The sequence below is a fragment of the Alosa sapidissima genome, chromosome 1 (assembly GCF_018492685.1).
Source record: "Alosa sapidissima isolate fAloSap1 chromosome 1, fAloSap1.pri, whole genome shotgun sequence".
NCBI lineage: Eukaryota > Metazoa > Chordata > Actinopteri > Clupeiformes > Clupeidae > Alosa > Alosa sapidissima.
In genome coordinates, this window is record NC_055957.1 from 51,481,642 (window position 1) to 51,502,101 (window position 20,460).

The 20,460-nt window shown below is 42.0% G+C and overlaps 2 protein-coding genes across 2 annotated transcripts in view; one reads left to right on the top strand and one right to left on the bottom strand.

Moving 5' to 3' along the window:
• The first annotated feature begins 1,777 nt into the window (after nt 1–1,777).
• LOC121716136 (myosin-7-like) lies at nt 1,778–14,192 on the top strand. The gene is made up of 37 exons (XM_042102343.1): nt 1,778–1,978; nt 2,072–2,215; nt 2,303–2,459; nt 2,547–2,574; nt 2,733–2,838; nt 3,363–3,455; nt 3,533–3,596; nt 3,688–3,786; nt 4,585–4,688; nt 4,778–4,916; nt 5,023–5,141; nt 5,361–5,510; nt 5,609–5,779; nt 5,904–6,213; nt 6,369–6,448; nt 6,541–6,746; nt 6,939–7,062; nt 7,139–7,275; nt 7,358–7,613; nt 7,969–8,211; nt 8,326–8,502; nt 8,592–8,737; nt 8,843–8,933; nt 9,035–9,424; nt 9,548–9,674; nt 9,769–9,887; nt 10,071–10,267; nt 10,387–10,570; nt 10,660–10,825; nt 12,051–12,175; nt 12,303–12,611; nt 12,699–12,902; nt 13,009–13,305; nt 13,396–13,500; nt 13,606–13,701; nt 13,812–13,946; nt 14,042–14,192. Exons 1-37 carry the CDS (start codon nt 1,778–1,780, stop codon nt 14,060–14,062), a joined length of 5,820 nt encoding a protein of 1,939 aa, XP_041958277.1. The 3' UTR covers nt 14,063–14,192.
• Nucleotides 14,193–16,446: 2,254 nt separating this feature from the next.
• The window catches only part of map4l (microtubule associated protein 4 like), a 40,528-nt gene continuing 36,514 nt past the window's right edge, over nt 16,447–20,460 (bottom strand). Inside the window, 1 exon segment of the mRNA XM_042102319.1 lies at nt 16,447–20,104. Coding sequence (XP_041958253.1) covers nt 20,100–20,104 — 5 coding nt within the window. The 3' untranslated portion in view covers nt 16,447–20,099.

Consider the following 20,460-nt stretch of genomic DNA (forward strand, 5'->3'; position numbering starts at 1 on the left):
TCATTGACATAAAATTACTAAAGAGAAAAATCCGGAGGAAAAAAAAAACTCTGACTAAACCCATATGACCGCCGTTTCGCTAGTGCGGCGTTCATAATAAGCACCATCTGTTAATGTTACAATAAGGTAAATCATTTCAGGTTTCATATTCCTTATCTGAAACACTGATCGAATTGCATAGTCAAACAAGTAAGACACTGCACTCAGTTTACTAAACCCTTGTTTCATATTTTACTGCTTTGAAATGCAATCAAAAGCAGTTTCTTGTTTTGAAAGTAAATTACACTCAATACATCACTCCCAGTGGACAGTGTAAAAACTGACTTGTGCAGTGATTTAAGAAGACCCTTGGGGTCACTGGAGTGGGCCAGCTCAACAGGCCTGTCTCAGGCTCTTTATTTATGCCCACTGAGAAACAGATCACCTGTTCACGCTCATCCCACTCAAACAAAGATGGGGTTCCCGAGATCAAAGTGGCCAACAAGCTGCCCGTCTCTATCAGAGAGAGTGACCCCGCAAAAATTTCACAGGGTTATCTTTGTCCTCAAGGATAAAAGGAAGGAAACAATGCCATGTCAACAAGATGAGGCTGAGGATAGTGCTTTCATTGGCCATTTAGTCACTTGTGGAGAATGAGCCAGCGGCGACCTTGGCCTTGCCTAAGACCTCAACAAGGAACAGCTGCAACTCCCCTGCTGCTGCAAATGCTCCTTCTGACGCTTGCATCACACACTGCCAATCGGGGGAGGCTCAAACTAATTTCTGACACTGATAGTGTTATTAATCCTCTGTCCCCACTGGCCATTTCAGCTATGGATTTACAGGCTGGGGATGCACGAGACGGACCTGCATTAACATATCACTCATGTTATGACACCATTGCTTTTCATTGCATGAGGCTACTAGACTCTGGAACGTCTGGGCCTTGCTATCAACTTTTGACTAGAACAAAAATACATGGATGGAAATAGGTGGTTTACTGCACAGCAAGTATGCATGACAAACCACCTGAAAAAACATTTGTGCAAATACCCGAATTTACGTTTCAGACAGGGCCAAAGGGTCATCACATAAATAGTTTATGTAATGGTGATGTTGTGTCATGAAATGCATGGCATCTACCTAATAAGAAGGAATGCTGAGTGGTGCTGATGAGACAGTCTGAAACCGCACCCTGTTCCCTTCCCTCTGTCTCAGTTGAACTTATCCAGCCCATTATTCCTCCCAGCTTTGTCCCAGCCTATTGTCTGCCAAAGGGTAAGTACACAATACCTAGAAACCCATCCCTCTGACAAATAGGACTCTTCTTTTCTAATCCACCACACTAATACCTTAGGTCTATTGCCATATTTGAAAACCAGCGTTTCTATATAAAGAGACACCAGACTGAAGACAAAGAACAGAAATCGTCAATCTCATCCAGGTAGGATCATGGAGGCTGCCTTTTCTGTATGATGGGGGAACCATAGCATACCAACGGGCCAGGCTATTTCTTAATTTGAATGCAAATTGAGGGATTGTCATGATGCCTATATATTGTCATCAATTGTGTACTTGATTATGCATAGGGTTACCGGTTTATTTTTGATCATACAAAAATTTCAGTGCATCTTGCTTAACTGTTTTTCTTCATTTTTACAGGGTCAGTCACACATTTTTATCTTCTCAAGGTGAAAGGACAACTGGTGAGTTTTAATTTAAAATCTAATATAATGATAAATAAACTCATGAAAATATTCATAATAAGGACTGCAATCTCTTTTCCACAGACACAAAGATGGGAGACGCCGTCATGAGGGAGTTTGGGCCGGCTGCCCCATTTCTGCGCAAGTCTGACAAGGAACGTCTGGAGGCGCAGACCCGTCTCTTTGACATGAAGAAGGAGTGCTTTGTGCCCGACCCTGAGGTGGAGTACGTGAAGGCCTCCATTACCAGTCGGGATGGTGACAAAGTCACTGTCCTGACTGAGCACGGAAAGGTAAAGTGATTGCTCCACAGGGTACTACAAGTATACTGAGAAAAAACAACGGCACACGTTTTTCACTGAAATTGCCCTTGGTCTCTTCGACAGAGTGTGACAGTGAAAGAAGTAGATGTCCATCCTCAGAACCCGCCAAAGTTTGATAAAATTGAAGACATGGCGATGTTCACCTTCCTTCATGAACCTGCTGTGCTGTTTAACCTCAAAGAGCGTTATGCAGCATGGATGATCTATGTGAGTACACCGCAGTCATGCATCCTTACAGAATACTGGGACTGTGGTATGGACCATTTCTCACCATTCCTTCTCTTTCCTCTACAGACCTACTCTGGGCTGTTCTGTGTCACTGTCAACCCCTACAAGTGGCTACCAGTGTATGACAAGGAGGTGGTTGTTGCCTACAGAGGCAAGAAGAGGAGTGAGGCTCCCCCTCACATTTTCTCCATCTCTGATAACGCCTACCAGTACATGTTGGCAGGTGATCACATCTAATTGTTTTAACAAGTACTCACTACTCTCTTGCCTACCAGCACCTAATATGTGTTTATGTATGTGTCATTTACAGACAGAGAGAACCAGTCTGTCCTGATCACGTAAGTTTTAATCAGAAAAGCACAGCAGTCAAGCAGTCATTATTCATTTTTGTCTGATTATGATTTATATACCATCATTCTACTACTGTTTTACTATTACTGTTTTTTGTTTTAATTGTGTGACATGTGCTTCCTGGTTCATTCACTTCATGTATAAGTGGAGAATCCGGAGCTGGGAAGACTGTTAACACCAAAAGAGTCATTCAGTACTTTGCCAGTATTGCCGCTGTATCTGGGAAAAAAGATGCAGCCTCTGAGAAAAAAGTAAGTCCAAGGCAGCTATTTATTTAACTCTACTCTGCACTACATAGGCTACACCTAATGGACAAGCCATCCATGTAAGCATGTGGCCTCTCTGCTCTAAATAGTAAAATAATGTATTTCTGTGATATACAACATACATGGCAAGGCATATATTTCCAGCACCAGCTGTGCGTTGTCAAAGTCGGCTCAGACTATCTGTCTCAGGAAACAGCCACCTACGAAACACAGCTGGAAAACATCCCATTAATCATGCTCCAGCACACCATTTCTGTGGACAACCTATGATGTTGATGCCTGAAGGCATGTTAATCACTGAAGGCAGCTCTATTTTAACCCTTCCTGTATGGGGGAAAAGCGGTCAGCTAATGCTACTTTTGGCATGGCATGAAGATGAGATTCCATTTCTAATATTCTCACTACTCATACAAGTACAAAGAGATGGGGAAAGCTCGGTTGTCACAATGACAACTACAGTATATGTATGCAGGTTATCTAACTGATCTATTTTTTATCTTCGATATTAGGGAACCCTGGAGGATCAAATCATCCAGGCTAACCCAGCTCTTGAGGCCTTTGGTAATGCAAAGACCATCAGAAATGACAACTCATCAAGATTTGTAAGTATTACACAACATGTCAGAGACTTTTGTCTATCCTTAACTGCATGGTGTTTAATCTGTTCTTTGTCTAACAGGGAAAGTTCATCCGCATTCACTTTGGGGTCAGTGGAAAGCTAGCTTCTGCTGATATTGAGACCTGTAAGTAAGTTTAATTTGTAATGATTATTTATTTATTATTATCTCCAACTCATACTGAAATTTGACTCTGCTTTCAAAACATCTCCTTCAGATCTTCTGGAAAAGTCTCGGGTAACATACCAACTGAAAGCTGAAAGAGACTACCATATTTTCTACCAAATTCTCTCCCAAAAGAAGCCTGAGTTGCTAGGTGAGATGAAATACTGTCAAACAAATATGTTGGTGTTTAGTTGGCATACTTTTAAAATAATGATGGTATTACCGGTATTTGAAATGTCTTATTATGGTTGTTATTTTTTATTTTTTGAAAGAATTGTGAATACGCTTTATAGTCTACTGTATTTCTCCCGTCCTTGTCCTATGCAAGCATCCTTTGTTTATCCTTGAATTCAATGAAAGCCTGTCTAGAGGCCTTTTGCCTATCACCAGGTGTGAAATGTTAATGTTGGTAGACACAGTGAGGGGCCAGGCCTCTGAGGAACTTCCCAGGAAAGGGGGTAGTTTTAATTAAAAGACAATAGAAGCTGAGACTTGATGTCACCAAAAGGCCACACCCCCCCCCCCCCCCCCACACCACACCTTTACGTTGCATATTCATTCTAGACTCCTTCTCTTTGTGTGTAACTTTAAATATGTAGACTGTTTCTGTATAGTCAGAGAATACTGAGAATACTGGTGGAACCCATGATGGGGTGACACAAACATGTACCTCTCTCCCTTGAGGGCCACTGGCCCCTCATTGAAAATAATAAAGCCTGGATCCTGATTTTCCTTCGTCCTGACTGAGTCTTAAGAGAAATATGGTAGTAAAAATATACTATCATGTTTTACTGTAAGCAAAATTCTTGTAAAGGTAGTACATTGTTTACTACTATCTTGAATTGTTATTATGATGTTGTAAGTTGATTTGGACAAAAAGCGTATAATGCTACATTTCAAAACACATCAAATCACTGATGTTTAACAACTGTGCTTGAATCTACACTAGAAATGCTGCTCATCACCAGCAACCCCTATGACTATGCCTACATCTCCCAAGGAGAGACGACCGTAGCCTCCATCAATGATGCGGAGGAGCTAATGGCGACTGATGTAAGAAAACATAGGAAACTCTACAGGTCATATGAGCAGTTTACAGTAACAGTTTGTGACAAAAACAGCAATGGTCTGTTTCCTTACAGGAAGCTTTTGATGTCCTGGGCTTCACTGTGGAAGAGAAGAACAGCATTTACAAGCTGACTGGTGCCATAATGCACTATGGCAACATGAAGTTCAAGCAGAAGCAGCGTGAGGAGCAGGCAGAGGCCGATGGCACTGAGGGTGAGTTTGACTCACTGACTGGTACCTCATGAGTTTAAAGGTTCCAATCAGTTCCAAAGACGTTAAAGGTTCACGGTCTATAAAAGTTTCCTTTTCAAATCCACAGATTGCGACAAATCAGCATACCTGATGGGTTTGAACTCTGCTGACCTCATCAAGGGTTTGTGTCACCCGAGGGTCAAAGTAGGCAACGAGTGGGTCACTAAGGGCCAGAATGTCCAACAGGTGAGCAGCATGACCTTAAAGCCACCCTTAACACCATTTTCCCTCTATATTATATTGGAGTTATGTTCATACTTTGTTGCAAAAGATGCATATTTAGTTTGCTTATTATTGCGCTTCTCAACCAGAGGGGGACTCCAAGAGCAAACCTTGTTAAGGATCTCTAAATGAATGATGAACATTGATCTAAAGGGAAATTCCATGCCCCACCCTTCTGTGCAGGTGAACTACGGCATTGGTGCACTGGCTAAGTCAGTGTATGAAAAGATGTTCCTATGGATGGTGGTGAGAATCAATCAGTCCCTGGACACCAAACAACCTCGCCAGCATTTCATAGGAGTGCTGGACATAGCCGGTTTTGAGATCTTTGATGTGAGTGTGTACATAAGAATACCCACACTTTATCTTTAAAATGTGCTGTATACATCTCTCTGATTATTGTTAAATTGACCAAGCTATTTATGTTACAGTTCAACACTTTTGAGCAACTATGCATCAACTTCACCAATGAGAAGCTGCAACAGTTTTTCAATCATCACATGTTTGTGCTTGAGCAAGAAGAGTATAAGAAAGAAGGAATTGAGTGGACATTTATAGATTTTGGAATGGACTTGCAAGCTTGCATTGACCTCATTGAAAAGGTAGCAAGTGCTCATTGCGTTCAATGCAAAAAATGAATGCCTCTATATGACATCTTAGGGATCTTCACATACCGCATAATCAATAATACATGCTCAACTCAATCCCATACTGTTTTCTTTTCAGCCTATGGGTATCATGTCCATCCTTGAAGAGGAGTGCATGTTCCCTAAGGCCAGTGATGCTACATTTAAAGCAAAGCTTTATGACAACCACCTGGGGAAATCCAACAACTTCCAGAAGCCGCGAGTAGTGAAAGGAAAACCAGAGGCCCATTTCTCCCTGGTTCACTATGCTGGCACTGTGGACTACAACATCTGCAACTGGCTGGTGAAGAACAAGGACCCTCTGAATGAGACGGTTGTTGGACTTTACCAAAAGTCTACAATGAAACTCCTGTCAATGCTCTTTGCAAACTATGCTGGAGCTGAGTCAGGTAATAGTGGAAGTGTAATGGCCTTAGTCCAAACTTTACAACAGTATGTAGACTGGAACAGAGATAGTTAAAGCAAAGCTTTTTTTTTTAGTAATCAAGGATCTTTGACTGTAATACAGGTTTTTGTTAATATTTTTCTCTGTATTACATTTCAGATTCTGGTGGAAAGGGCAAAAGTGGTGGAGGAGCAAAGAAGAAGGGCTCCTCTTTCCAAACGGTGTCTGCTTTGCACAGGGTATGAACGCTATCCATAATCAAACAACATTTGCTGCCTTTCAAATGTGATAAGCTCAGATTCAGTTTGACATGGAGTCTAATCTGTTACAGGAAAACCTGAACAAGTTGATGACGAACCTGAGGTCCACTCACCCCCACTTTGTGCGCTGCCTCATCCCCAATGAGACCAAGACTCCTGGGGCGATGGACAACCCCTTGGTGATGCACCAGCTGCGCTGTAACGGTGTGCTGGAAGGCATCAGGATCTGCAGGAAGGGCTTCCCCAACAGGATTCTGTACGGGGACTTCAAACAGAGGTGACAATATTTAGTCTATTATAAACCATAAATCTTTCCATAAAACTTACTTCCATACTCTCTTTTGGGGACATACTTTTGTTAACATAGTGCATGAAACTGTGCTTTATTAATAATGAAATAACTTGTCACCACAATCCTGTTTCGGGAATTTGTATAAGATGGAAATGTATAATTGTGTACACATTACAGATACCGGATTCTAAATCCATCTTCAATCCCAGAGGGGCAATTCATAGACAGCAAAAAGGCTGCAGAGAAACTACTGGGTTCTCTGGATATTGACCATAACCAGTATAAATTAGGCCATACCAAGGTAAGATATCGTGATACAAATGGTTTATTATTTGGTTACTGAAACAGCTGACAAATTTGCTCATTTTGACATACAGGTGTTTTTTAAAGCTGGCTTGCTTGGTCAGCTTGAGGAGATGCGAGATGACAGACTGGCTCTGATCATCACAGCAATACAGGCCAGATCCAGAGGTTTTCTGGCAAGAGCTGAATTCCAAAAGATCCTTGAGCGCAGGTTGGAGAAATCAAAAAGTTTAAGTTTTAAAATGTTCATGTTAAATATATCTTCAGTGTTAACTTTCATATGCTAATAACAGGGATTCTCTATTGGTGATTCAATGGAATGTCCGTGCCTTTATGGGTGTGAAGAACTGGCTTTGGATGAGGCTTTATTTCAAGATCAAGCCTCTCTTAAAATCAGCAGAAACTGAGAAGGAGATGGCAAACATGAAAGAAGAGTTTACAAAGCTCAAAGAGGCCTTTGCTAAATCTGAAGCTCGCAAAAAGGAGTTGGAGGAAAAAATGGTCTCACTTCTCCAAGAGAAGAATGACCTTCAGCTACACATTCAGGCTGTGAGTTTGTAATCACCTATCAAATGTGTTCAATCAAATGTGAGAATTCCGGCGATTTTTCACATAGATCTCTGTTTCCGAAGGTCACCAAGTACTGTCAGTTGGGAAAAAATGAAAACAATCAGTTCTACCCAGCTGGAGTTGCTGCAGCCAACGGCTTGAGCTGCCAGCTACAGTGCTACACTCTGGGGGCATGTTCATGAGCCTCTGTATTCATGTCCCCAGAGTGTAGCACTGTAGCTGCCTGGCAGCTCTAGCTAGAGAAACAGAGAGCTGTGTGAAAAATCACCGGAATTCCCCTTTAATAGGGTGGAGATAGCTGCCAAGATAAATTGTTTCTTTGACTCACTGACAGGAGCAAGACAATCTCTCAGATGCTGAGGAGAGGTGTGAGGGGCTGATCAAGAGCAAGATCAGTCTTGAGGCCAAAATCAAAGAGCTGACTGAGAGGCTGGAGGACGAGGACGAGATGAATGCTGAGCTGACTGCTAAGAAGAGGAAGCTGGAGGATGAGTCCTCTGAGCTCAAGAAGGACATTGATGACCTGGAACTCACCTTGGCTAAAGTGGAGAAAGAAAAGCATGCCACTGAGAACAAGGTTTGTTTGTGTGTGTTTTTGGTGGAAGGGTGTGTGGGCATAGCTGTTTTTTTTTAATCACAATGTCTGGTATCATTTTCTAATTTCTGGCACTAAATACGCTTTTACCTTCAGGTGAAAAATCTAACTGAAGAAATGGCAGGCCTCGATGAAATCGTTGCCAAGCTTACCAAGGAAAAGAAAGCTCTGCAAGAGGCACATCAGCAGACTCTAGATGATCTGCAAAGTGAGGAGGACAAAGTCAACACCCTCACCAAGGCCAAAGCCAAGCTAGAGCAGCAAGTGGAGGATGTAAATACACCAATATAGTCATACATTTTGTTTTGTTTTTGTTGTGGGGGTGTAAGACATTGTTTTGATGTTTTGTTATTCCCCAACAGCTTGAAGGCTCTCTAGAACAAGAAAAGAAGCTGAGGATGGACCTTGAAAGAGTCAAGAGGAAGTTGGAGGGTGACTTAAAGTTGACCCAGGAGAGTGTCATGGACTTGGAGAATGACAAACAACAACTGGAAGAGCGGCTGAAGAAGTAACCATAGAAATGGAATAACTATTCAGCTGATTTATTTAAAGATTGTTTTTGTTTTTACTGAGAAGTTGTCCTCACTGACACATGCACATTTGCTCTCCACAGAAAAGACTTTGAAATGAGTCAACTCAACAGCAAGATTGAGGATGAACAGACAATGGTCATTCAGATCCAGAAAAAAATGAAGGAGCTACAGGTAATATTTTCAACTTGCAAACTTATAAGAATGATTCAAAGCCATTTAATCCAAACAAACTCTAGGTTCTGAGACGATCATATAATGTATCTCAAACATAGGCCCGTATAGAGGAGCTGGAAGAAGAGCTTGAGGCAGAGCGAGCTGCCAGGGCTAAAGTGGAGAAACAGAGAGCAGACCTGGCCAGAGAGCTGGAGGAGATCAGTGAGAGGCTGGAGGAGGCTGGCGGAGCCACTGCTGCCCAGATTGAGATGAACAAGAAGAGGGAGGCCGAGTTCCAGAAGCTCCGCAGAGACCTTGAAGAGGCCACTCTGCATCACGAAGCTACGGCCGCCACCCTGAGGAAGAAACAAGCCGACAGCGTAGCTGACCTGGGAGAGCAGATAGACAACCTGCAGAGAGTCAAGCAGAAGCTGGAGAAGGAGAAGAGTGAACTCAGGCTGGAGCTGGATGATGTGGTCTCCAACATGGAACAGGTTGTGAAGGCCAAGGTAAGTCTAAAACGAGTCTAAACATAACGTTTATAAAGTGCAGGAATGCATTAAATGCATGTGCAGAATATATTAAAAACACTGAACTAAATAAAACAAAGGCAAATCACTTCCACACCTCAGGCAAACCTAGAAAAGATGAGCAGAACCCTAGAGGACCAGATGAATGAATACCGAACCAAGGCAGAAGAAGGCCAGCGCAGCATCAGTGATTTTACAATGCAAAGAGCCAAGCTTCAGACTGAAAATGGTACTGTATTATACATATTACTTCATGTCTTCTAAATTATCTGGATCATCCTGTGGTCGTCCTCTAAAAAATGTTTCTCTTTGATTTGACTTAGCTGAGTTTTCCAGGCGACTTGAGGAGAAAGACTCTTTAGTCTCTCAGCTGACCAGAGGCAAGCAGTCCTACACCCAACAAATTGAGGATCTAAAAAGACAGCTGGAGGAAGAAGTCAAGGTATGAAAAAGAGTTTGACACATCTGGGAATTAATGTTATAACAGTTTGTTATAGCTTATTTAGATACAGCAATAAATGTCTGGATAATAAACAACGCAGAAGCATAGGCTAAAGAGGCGCTAACAATGTAAGCTTGGCTGCTGATTGTGTAAAGTTTTTTTTGTTTTTGTTTTTATTTCAAGGCCAAGAATGCTCTTGCTCATGCAGTGCAGTCTGCTCGCCATGACTGTGACCTGCTCAGAGAGCAGTATGAGGAGGAGCAGGAGGCCAAGGCTGAGCTGCAGAGATCCATGTCCAAGGCCAACTCTGATGTGGCACAGTGGAGAACCAAGTACGAAACTGATGCCATCCAGAGAACTGAGGAACTGGAGGAGGCAAAGTAAGGATTTGAAGTTTTTCTTACACACATGCATCTGATAAGTAGCCTAAGTCAACAACCTTAGTGGCACACTTAATATTTAAATATTTACTTAATATTTGATGCTGACTGTAACACAGGAAGAAACTGGCTCAGCGCTTGCAAGATGCTGAGGAAGCTGTGGAGGCTGTGAATGCTAAATGCTCTTCCCTGGAGAAGACCAAACACAGGCTCCAGTATGAGATTGAAGATCTCATGGTGGATGTTGAACGATCCAATGCTGCAGCTGCTGCCTTAGACAAAAAGCAAAGGAACTTTGACAAGGTACATAGGACACAGCCTTTTGTAAGCTGAACATGAACTTAAGGAGGGTAGACTATGGCAAGTATTACAAAGGGCTATTTCCAATTTAGGTCTTGGCAGAGTGGAAGCAGAAGTATGAGGAGTCCCAGACAGAGCTGGAGAGCTCCCAGAAGGAGGCCAGGGCTTTGAGCACGGAACTCTTCAAACTGAAAAACTCCTATGAAGAATCTCTGGATCACTTGGAGACAATGAAGAGAGAGAACAAGAACCTCCAAGGTAGGCTAGGCTAGGCCTACCAAGAATTGTAAGCTTAACAACAGGAACATCACGTGAATCATCCTAGCACAACCTAATAAACATACTTCATGAACTTGACATTTTTCTAATTCTGCAAACAAAATGTAACATGTTAATAGGCTATTTTAAATCTTTATCTTCGATTTTTAGTTAGCCTAGGGGTAGAGGGAATTCATGCTATGCATGATAATTAGCCTACTATAGCTTTTTAGTTCATTGTATTTTATTGTAGCCTACATACATTTCGGAATACCCCTGCTTGTTGAATCCACTCATTTTATTTATTTATTTTTTCCATATTATATTTTTTGAGTCACTTATTTGTTCTAAAAAGCCTTTCAAACACGTCAATGACTTCATTCATTAGCAGAAAGCTAGTGTGTTGTGGGCAACAACGACCCAACCTGTAAGAAATCGAAAGGACGTAAGTACTCGTTCATTCAACTTTTGACCTATAATCCATATTGATCTTGCAGAAACCACAATCCAATCTTCGAATTTTCAACGACAAAAGGTGATAGAGACATATTTAGCCGTCTAGCTCCATAGACCCCCATTGTTTTTGCACTTATTCGTGATCGCCCCTAGCGGAACTGTAGCAGATTGCAGGTACAATGGAGTTAATAGGGAGTGATCCGGCTCTCCGTAAACGGGCTCTGACTCAACTGCTATAACGAAAGTGCAGGTCGGGTCCTTCTAATGCATTTATTACAGACGGGAAACCCTTTTGAAATTAGAATAATTAACTCAGAGCCGTATAGAATGACGCCCCCTGATGGCATGGCTGCCTGCACTGAACAACTAACTCCACTGTCTGGAACCTTCCAACCGTCAACCGTTTCCACAGGCAGGTCCAAATGTATGTAAGCCCTGTCAAATCGAAAAAAGGCCAAATCCCACCGGTAAAAGAAAGAAATAAAGAAGATAATAGGCTATGTTTTTTAAGGCATTTATAATGAAATTGAATTGGCGCAATAGAGAAAAACCTTTTTACATTTACTAAATTAAATCATGCACAGGGAGATGGCATAAACCTTATCTTATAATCTTCTGTTTGTTCACTCTATCCACAAAACATCTGAAGGAACAAATTCAGTGTAGAAATATTCATGTTGTGTAAAGCTTATTTGATAAAGATCCTTATCCCTGATAATATTAGGCTGCTCAATGTGATCAAACTATTTCTAATTGATATTTCTTTCAGAGGAGATTTCTGATATCAGTGAACAACTTGGTGAGAGTGGCAAGAGCATCCATGAGTTGGAAAAGATCCGTAAACAGCTGGATCAAGAGAAATCTGAGATTCAAGGGGCTTTGGAAGAAGCAGAGGTACAGTATTTTATCCCCAGCAATATGATTGGAAGATGGTTGGATGGATGGATTGTTTGATTGATTGATTGATTGATTGATTGATTGATTGACTGATTGATTTCCATCTTTGAAAAAATCTCACCAGACTTCCTTGGAGCATGAGGAAGGTAAGATTCTAAGGGCCCAGCTTGAGTTCAACCAAGTGAAGGCTGAAATTGAGCGCAAACTTACTGAGAAAGAGGAAGAGATGGAGCAGGCCAGGAGAAATCAGCAGAGAGTCGTAGACACTCTGCAGAGTTCTCTGGAGTCCGAGACCCGCAGTAGGAACGAGGCCCTCAGGATTAAGAAAAAGATGGAGGGCGACCTCAATGAGATGGAGATCCAGCTGAGTCAGGCCAACAGACAGGCAGCAGAGGCCCAGAAGCAACTTCGAGGTCTCCACATGAGTCTGAAGGTAAACCCCTTCTGGATAGAACACACCACACAAAACACGACAATAAGGGCAAAAGACAACAGCAAACTCTTAACTTTTGTCTTTCAGGATGCCCAGCTGCAGTTGGATGAGTCTTTTCGTGCCAATGATGATCTGAAGGAGAACATTGCTATCGTGGAGAGACGCAACAACCTCCAGCAGGCCGAGCTGGAGGAGCTGATGGGTGTGGTGGAGCAGACTGAGAGAGGCCGCAAGCTGGCAGAGCAGGAGCTGATGAATGTCAGTGAGAGGGTGCAGCTGCTCCACTCACAGGTAAACCAAGCGCTCGAATTCCTGAACTTTAACAACATTATGTCAGTCATTGTCAGTCTTTGTCAGTACATTGTCAGTCTTTTCATCCAAATTCATCTTTTCAAAGAACACCAGTCTCCTGAACCAGAAGAAGAAGCTGGAGAATGATACAACCCAGCTTCAGACCGAGGTGGAAGAGGCTGTTCAGGAGTGCAGGAATGCTGAGGAGAAAGCCAAGAAGGCCATCACTGATGCTGCCATGATGGCAGAGGAGCTGAAGAAGGAGCAGGACACGAGTGCTCACCTGGAGCGCATGAAGAAGAACATGGAGCAGACCATTAAGGACCTACAGCACCGCCTTGATGAGGCAGAGCAAATCGCCATGAAGGGGGGCAAGAAGCAAGTGCAGAAGCTGGAGGCTAGGGTAAGTTTTGATGCAACAAAATCATTCAAACTATATTAGGTTTTGCTTCATAATTTAATGTGAACTTTTTGCTTGTCTGATATACTGTAGGTGAGAGAACTGGAGAATGAAGTTGAGTTGGAGCAAAGGAAGTGTAGCGATGCTGTAAAGGGTATTCGGAAATATGAACGCCGCGTCAAAGAGCTCACTTACCAGGTATAAGGGTTTTTGTTCTCCACTGAATAATTGAAAGTTCTTTCAAACCACCAAGCAATCTCCATTCAATTGCATACATTGAAGTGCATTTATCTTTACTTCTAGACTGAAGAGGACAAGAAGAATCTCACCCAGCTGCAAGACCTGGTGGACAAGCTGCAGTTGAAGGTCAAAGCCTACAAGAGAACAGCAGAGGAGGCTGTAAGTATCATCCCCATCCACTTTCAGACTCTCTGTGTGTGTACCAGAATATTGTGTTCAGGTCAGCAGTCAATGTTAATTCATTACTGATGTTATGTGGCACATCACAGGAGGAACAGGCCAACACCAACATGGGCAAGTTCCGCAAAATGCAGCATGAGCTGGATGAGGCTGAGGAGAGAGCCGATATTGCTGAATCTCAGGTCAACAAGCTGCGTGCCAAGAGCCGGGATGTTGGTCCCAAGGTTAGGAGCGCCCGCATAGAATACCTATTTCATTTTTATTCTCTTACTTATATGTTGAAATATTTTTTTTTTTCATTTACATTTTTCTGTTACAGATAGGACATGATGAAGAATGAAGACATGAGATGAGGCATATTACTTTGTGTACACCGTCTAGATTTAACAAACTTTGTGTAAAGTCGGTTGACTTAACTCTTCATTATGGAGGGATAACAAAACATTTACCTCTCTAATGTTAATGTCTTCAACTCTTATCCAGTGTTACTCCTCCCTGCATGCATTTCAGTAGAATAAAAGACTGGAGAGAAATACAGCTTGATACCTTTCTTTGCATTCAGCTCTGTCCTCTGAAGTGTTGCATTTCAGTAGCTGCAGAGCTGCTCTGTTTTGGTTCTAAGTTGCTCATAATAAACAACCAGAGTTAGAGTCATAAAATGCAAATGTCAAGACTTTTTTAACGTTTTTGTTATAAGACACATATCACAAAGATCAGCATCAACATTGCGACTATTACCGACTAAGAAAAGAAACAGCCAAGATATCTCACAGGATAAGGCATCAGCCATGATATATTATCATATAAGTATTATATGTGGGGAGTTTCAGTCTGTTTAGCCTGTGCCTATCACTTCAATACACCATTAGGCCACACAGAGGCAGCGCATATCTGCACTGAAGCACAGCCCCCAGCAACTGCACAAATGTGATGTAGGAAACTTAGATAGAATATCTCTTTGAAATAGCACATTATGAAAGGTGCATACTGTATTTTGGAGGATGAGAAAACTCAGCACAAGCACAAATCTTGGCTACTCTCTCTCTCTCTGCCTCTGTTTAATTTACTGATTTGTTAATAAAATACAAATGTCTAACCTGTTATTTCAGATGTTTTAACTTTTAAGGTCAACTTCTCCACTAATAAATATTTGTCAGATTCTCAACTGCTATTATACTTTGCTGCATACATTTTTACATCTTAAACACGCCATGCATCACATCATCAAGGCTCATCCCAGGTTTTATCATGAAATATATCTTTCTTTATCATGTGGCAGTGGTCTGAGTGATAGAAATGTTCATTAGACTTTAATGAAATTATGAGATCTAGTGAATACCAATAACCATTACAAAGACACGTAGCTACAGTAGCAGTTGTTGGCTTTCAGTTGTACATTAATATGTACTCATTTTGTGTTGTTCTTGTGTTATTCAATGTAGACTTACTTAAACATTACTCACAGTGGTTAAATTAATAATTAAATCAACAATGGAAGGGGTTGAGTTCATTTTAGCATGATAAGATAAACAACCCTTACCTCTTGATATCCTGAAAAGCGAGCTGACTCTGTGGGAGCTGTGCCATGCAGCTCATTTCTTTCCCATCCCATCATCCCGTCTTCAGTGAGGTACAGGACTAGGAGTGCCCTCAGAAATGGGATGTCTATTACAGATAGCTGATGATATAAACCCTCTTGTATGTCATAGCCCCTTGGGATGTGTCTGGCTTCATTTCCGTCTTTCATTGACACTATCCATAGCTGTCGGGATGATGAGAATGTAGATTTAAATATGTATGTTTTTCTTTCAGAGAGAGTGATATCGCAGAGCTTGATGGTAGACCAGACAAGACTTTGCTCTGGCGTGTGGAGTCCATAGTCAGCCTCAGTCCCAAGTACAGTGGGGGTGTGTGCATCTTCTCTTGAAAACATAAGCTAAGGGCTGGGAATGAAGACTTCAAGAGATGTGATGAGCTCAGAATAGAACTTTTAACTATTGGAGGAAAAGTTCTCATGGCCTGTCACTCAGGTGACCCCCAGCATTCTAATCTGTTATAGATACTGATGTATGTACACTACAGAAAACAGGAATTGTATAGAGCTATGTCGTTTTGGCATGTGGGTTAAATGTCACAATGAAAACAAAAACAATATTATAAAATTGTTTTAAAGTAATATTATTTTTTTCTTTTGCCAACTAAAAAAAATAATGTTATGTTTGATATATAAAGTACAGTCTATGGATTTATGTATACACAACAGGTAAGTTATCAGTATGTATGTCCACCTTTGTCTCCTCCCACCTGTTGCTGTTACTCTTAAGAGTGTAGCAACTATTGCCCTTCCTACTGAATGAGAGACATCAGGAATTTCACAGGGTTATCTTTATCGTCAAGCATGAAAGGAAGGAGCTTGTGTTGCATCAGGGAGCTGTAATGGAGAGCACACATGGCACATAAGCATGACTTCCTTATCATAGTAGAGAACAGTGAATCAAGTTGCCCTCTTGGAAGCTTCACTCATCAGCTTTCCCCCAGCACCAGGGTGTTGCCCATAGTGCAAATGCTTCATAAATGTGTCCCTTGCTTTTCTCTTTGGTCTTCCTAACACAAATCTACATGCAATGGATTAACAGTGCTACACAGATTTTGTACTGTGATTTCTGTATGTATTTGACCAATCCACTGATTGCTCTATTTTATGTAATAACAATGAAACAAATACCATTTTTGTTTGATTTTTATTTTATGATTAATATTCACATCACTAGTTAACAATTAAACACAATGAACATCTCTCAGAAAGAAAAATACATCTCAAAATAAAAGGGGAGACAATGAATCCAGTCTACCTAGACTGATGTCTACAGTCCATTGTCCACTGCATGCTCTTATGGTGTGTTAAATAGCAAGTACACACTTATTGTGCCTTTCGAGTAGATGCACAACTAGAGGGGCTCCTTGCTGGTTTCCAGGAGCTGGCTACCTACTGTAACACATGCCACAAGACAACTATAATTAGTCTCATATAGAGGTGGGGAATGGACATCTCAGCATTCACATTCACTGACTGTGTGTGTCGGGTGCAGCAGGTGCGGAATCACTGTTCCAGGGGGTTACTGATGACCTTTAACCTTTCTCGTGCACTTCCTGAATGCTGTCTGTTCCACACGGCCAGTTACAGGTGTTGTGACGTTTAAAAGCTCTCTCTACATAACACACAAAAGAGTCAGGAATGCTTGTGGTGTGAACTTGAAGTAGAATTTGACTACACTTATGCGCAGTTGTTTGAGAAGTAGTTACTCTTCATGCAAATTTAATTTGAAACCCTAAGTAGGATGGGGTATATAAAAGAGCAATGTGCACAAGGCAGATTGTTAGCAAGGTGGTAACCCTGAAAGTCAGCACCTTTAAATCAGCTGTCCCTTAACTAAACAAAAGGATACCTCTAGCTATCTAGTAATTTATTTAGTGAGTGACTCATTGTTATCTTAATAACAGACTGAAAAAAATCCTGTATACATATACTGTATATTCCTTGCATCTTACTTAATACATTGCATTTTTAAAAACATTCTTGTTCATCAGCCCTTTTTAACAAAAAGGCAGACACGCTTAAGAATAAAACACTGTCCAGAGAAAGTTATGTAAGAATCCACAGCTTTTCTTTCATCACATAAGTTAACATCCAATCAAGATTTGATTTTTTACCCTCGTTCCCTGTCGTGATTACTGTAACACTGTGTGTGTTGTCTATTTAACAGTGGGGACCTGTTGGAAGGGTGCAAGCAGTGACTGAGCATCCGAAAGGTGAAACACCCGGCAGACACGGAGAGAGAGAGAGAAGAACTGACTGACTGTCTGCCTAACTGACCGACCGACTGACTGACTAACTGACTGGCTGGCTGGCTGGCTGGCTGATGAGTGACTGAGTGACTGAGTGATCAAAGCAGATAGAAGGTACTTTAAGCACAACAACCAAAGACAGATGCAAGCACTGCTAGGTGCACACTCACCACCAAAGGGACAAAAGACAGGTCAGCGGAGCACACTCACTCACTACTACACTCACGGGCAAACAACCTGGAGTTCTCACAGCTATCACACACACGCCACCTACGCACTACTCCATGGCTATACCGTTGCTGTGACTCCTTTCAATCATTTCACTTTTTTTTTGTAAAATCGATTCAAATCTAAAGAGAAGTCTGGGGTATTTTCTCACTGAATACACAAATTATAATAAGGTGCTTTTCAAATGATTGCTTTACTCCTACTGAAGTGGTTACTGAAAGCTTTCTACTTGGCCAACATACAGTATGCTACATTTGTTTCACTGATAATTAAATGACCAGAATGGAATTGACCAGAGGAAAGTTTCAAAGTACTTTCTGTTGAATAGTAATACTTTTTGAGGGGTATAATATACCTAATGCTCGAATGCTAGCGTACTTGACAAGCATTACTGGTACACGGTCAGCAGCACTGTTACAAGAGGGCTCCTCGTCATCCAACCCTCCAAAACTTGGATCACTAGAGGATTTTAAAGTGTACAAAGCGCTCACACTGTGCCATTTAAATGTCCATACTCATCACAAATAAAACACAAGAAAAGCTCAATAAAATACTGTCCAGTACAATAGTAATTGCAAATATCAAAAGTCAAAATAAAAATTCACAATCTTATATCTTGACATTTTGGGATAGGAATTGGTCTTACATCCTGTGTAGACCATGGTTCCCAATATTACCCTTTAGCACTTGACAAAAAAACTGGTTGTCACCAGTCAGGCAAATATTATCCAATTTCTCATTTTGGTGATGCTTGTCAACATGTCTCCACCAACGAACTTACAAGTTAAACAGTGATTTTTGATAACACTAGCTCCCAAACCATGTCATTCCAGAGACAGGTAGCATAGGTGGTTTATCTATTACACTGTGTGCCATTTTTAGAATATGCCTTCATCATTTGTGGTGTAAACAAAACCCCCTGCTCACTACCAGCAGGTTTGCTCTTCTGCCTCCTTACATCTTCCCCTCTCTCCTCCTACCTCATCCTGCCTGTACACCCTAAGTGGGGATGCATGTGTTGATCTTGCTGTACCATGGTGTAGCTTTTTATGTACCTGTGCACTTGAGCTTTTTTTTTGTGCCCCATCAGCCAAGACCACAATATTGCTTCGAGAGAAACGGTACAATGAGAGAAAGAAGTAGGCTGATGATGAAACAACATATGATACAGCTCATTTGTTACAGTAAATTCTTACGCAAACACGATACAGAGAAGTAAATATCCTACTGTTCAAAGAGCCTACAAGTTTCTAATAGTTCAGAGTGCTGTTTAGAGGGCGACCACGGGGTTATAATCTAAGTGAAGAATCAAGACATGGGAAGAGGACAATGGGGAGAGACTGAGTGAATGTTGGCTGGTTAGTCCTATTTTATTAGGATTCAAAGACAGCCCCACATGCTCACGATAAAGGCTTCACTAATTGCCATAGTATGATGTAAGAAGCTACATCTCAAGTGAATTCTGGGGTTTCATTGGGGGGGGGGGGGGGTGCGCTGGCCGTCAGGCGTGCTCAGATACGGCAGTAGCTGGTGTGTAGCATGTGCTTGGGTCAGTCAAAGGGAAAGCACTGGCTCACACCAGTCAAAAGGACAGCAGTGAGAAGACACTAAATGCCCACAGGAAATCAGGGATAAGTGGTCTTAAGAAAGCAGCATGGACACAGGAAGTTCTGTGCCAGGACTTGTAGGAGAAGGTAGGATAACTACACTCGTTTCACTGACTAACCTAGCGTGACCTCATCCAGAAGGGCTCGATCTCAAACTTTTACCAAACACCTTATCCCGTAGATTTGAGAAAAAAAGCCTGCACAATCCCAGAGGAGACCGAAACCCATGTGTTTGAAACCGTTGTCTTTTCAGAGCTCCAATCTGTGCTGAGCTTCAGCAAGACATCAGAGCTTATGGAGATAAGTCCTAGAGGACAGAGAGAATGACAGTGATGGTAGAGGATAAATAAAGCTGAGTAAAAGGTGTATGTGTGTGTGTGTTCTTTTCTGTAAATGCCTGGAGTGTGTGGTAAAAAAATAAACAGTTGCTGTCCTGCTAGTGTGTGTTTTCTGTGTGTGTCTGTGTGCGTAGTGCCCGTCTGTCTCTGTGGAGACAGGTGACAGGTCAGGCGGACTCGGGGTGAGGGTGGGCGGAAGATGGCGGACCCCAGAGAGACACTGAGAGAGGTGCTGCAATGTGGGTAGGGGAGGGGGGTCGGGGCGGCTGCCACTCGGGTGGGGGAGGGCCAGGAGATGATGACGGCGCTGTGGTCCGTGCGAGCTCGTGCGCTCCCGCCAAAGCTCCGCTGGTAAGACTCAATCTGAGAGAGAAAGAGAGAGAAAAGAGAGGGATGAGCAGTGGATAAAGAGAGAGAAAAGAGAGGGATGGACAGTGGATAAAGGAAAGGCATGGATTGTTAAAGACCCCCTCCGTTGAAAATCAAGTTTTAACCTTGTTAACATGTCCGTTTGATGTCAGCTATGATGCGGATGCGTATGAGCGTAATAAGCAGTCAGTGTCATGGCTGAGGATTTCTGTTTTGGATGTACATTTCGACCAATCACAGCCAAGGTGGGCCAATTCAGGCATCAGTCCATGAGTGCGTCATAAGAATAGAACCAATCCTGAGTACCTGAGGGTGGGACAATTCTTCATGACACAAACAAGCTAACTAAT

What these genes read in the sequence shown, in the direction of transcription:
- LOC121716136 (XM_042102343.1), top strand. Translation starts at nt 1,778, where the DNA reads ATGGGAGACGCCGTCATGAGGGAGTTTGGGCCGGCTGCCCCATTTCTG. An exon ending in AGGAGCTAATGGCGACTGAT is followed by an intron (nt 4,689 to 4,777) that starts GTAAGAAAACAT and finishes GTTTCCTTACAG; the next exon opens with GAAGCTTTTGATGTCCTGGG. An exon ending in TTCAGCTACACATTCAGGCT is followed by an intron (nt 7,614 to 7,968) that starts GTGAGTTTGTAA and finishes ACTCACTGACAG; the next exon opens with GAGCAAGACAATCTCTCAGA.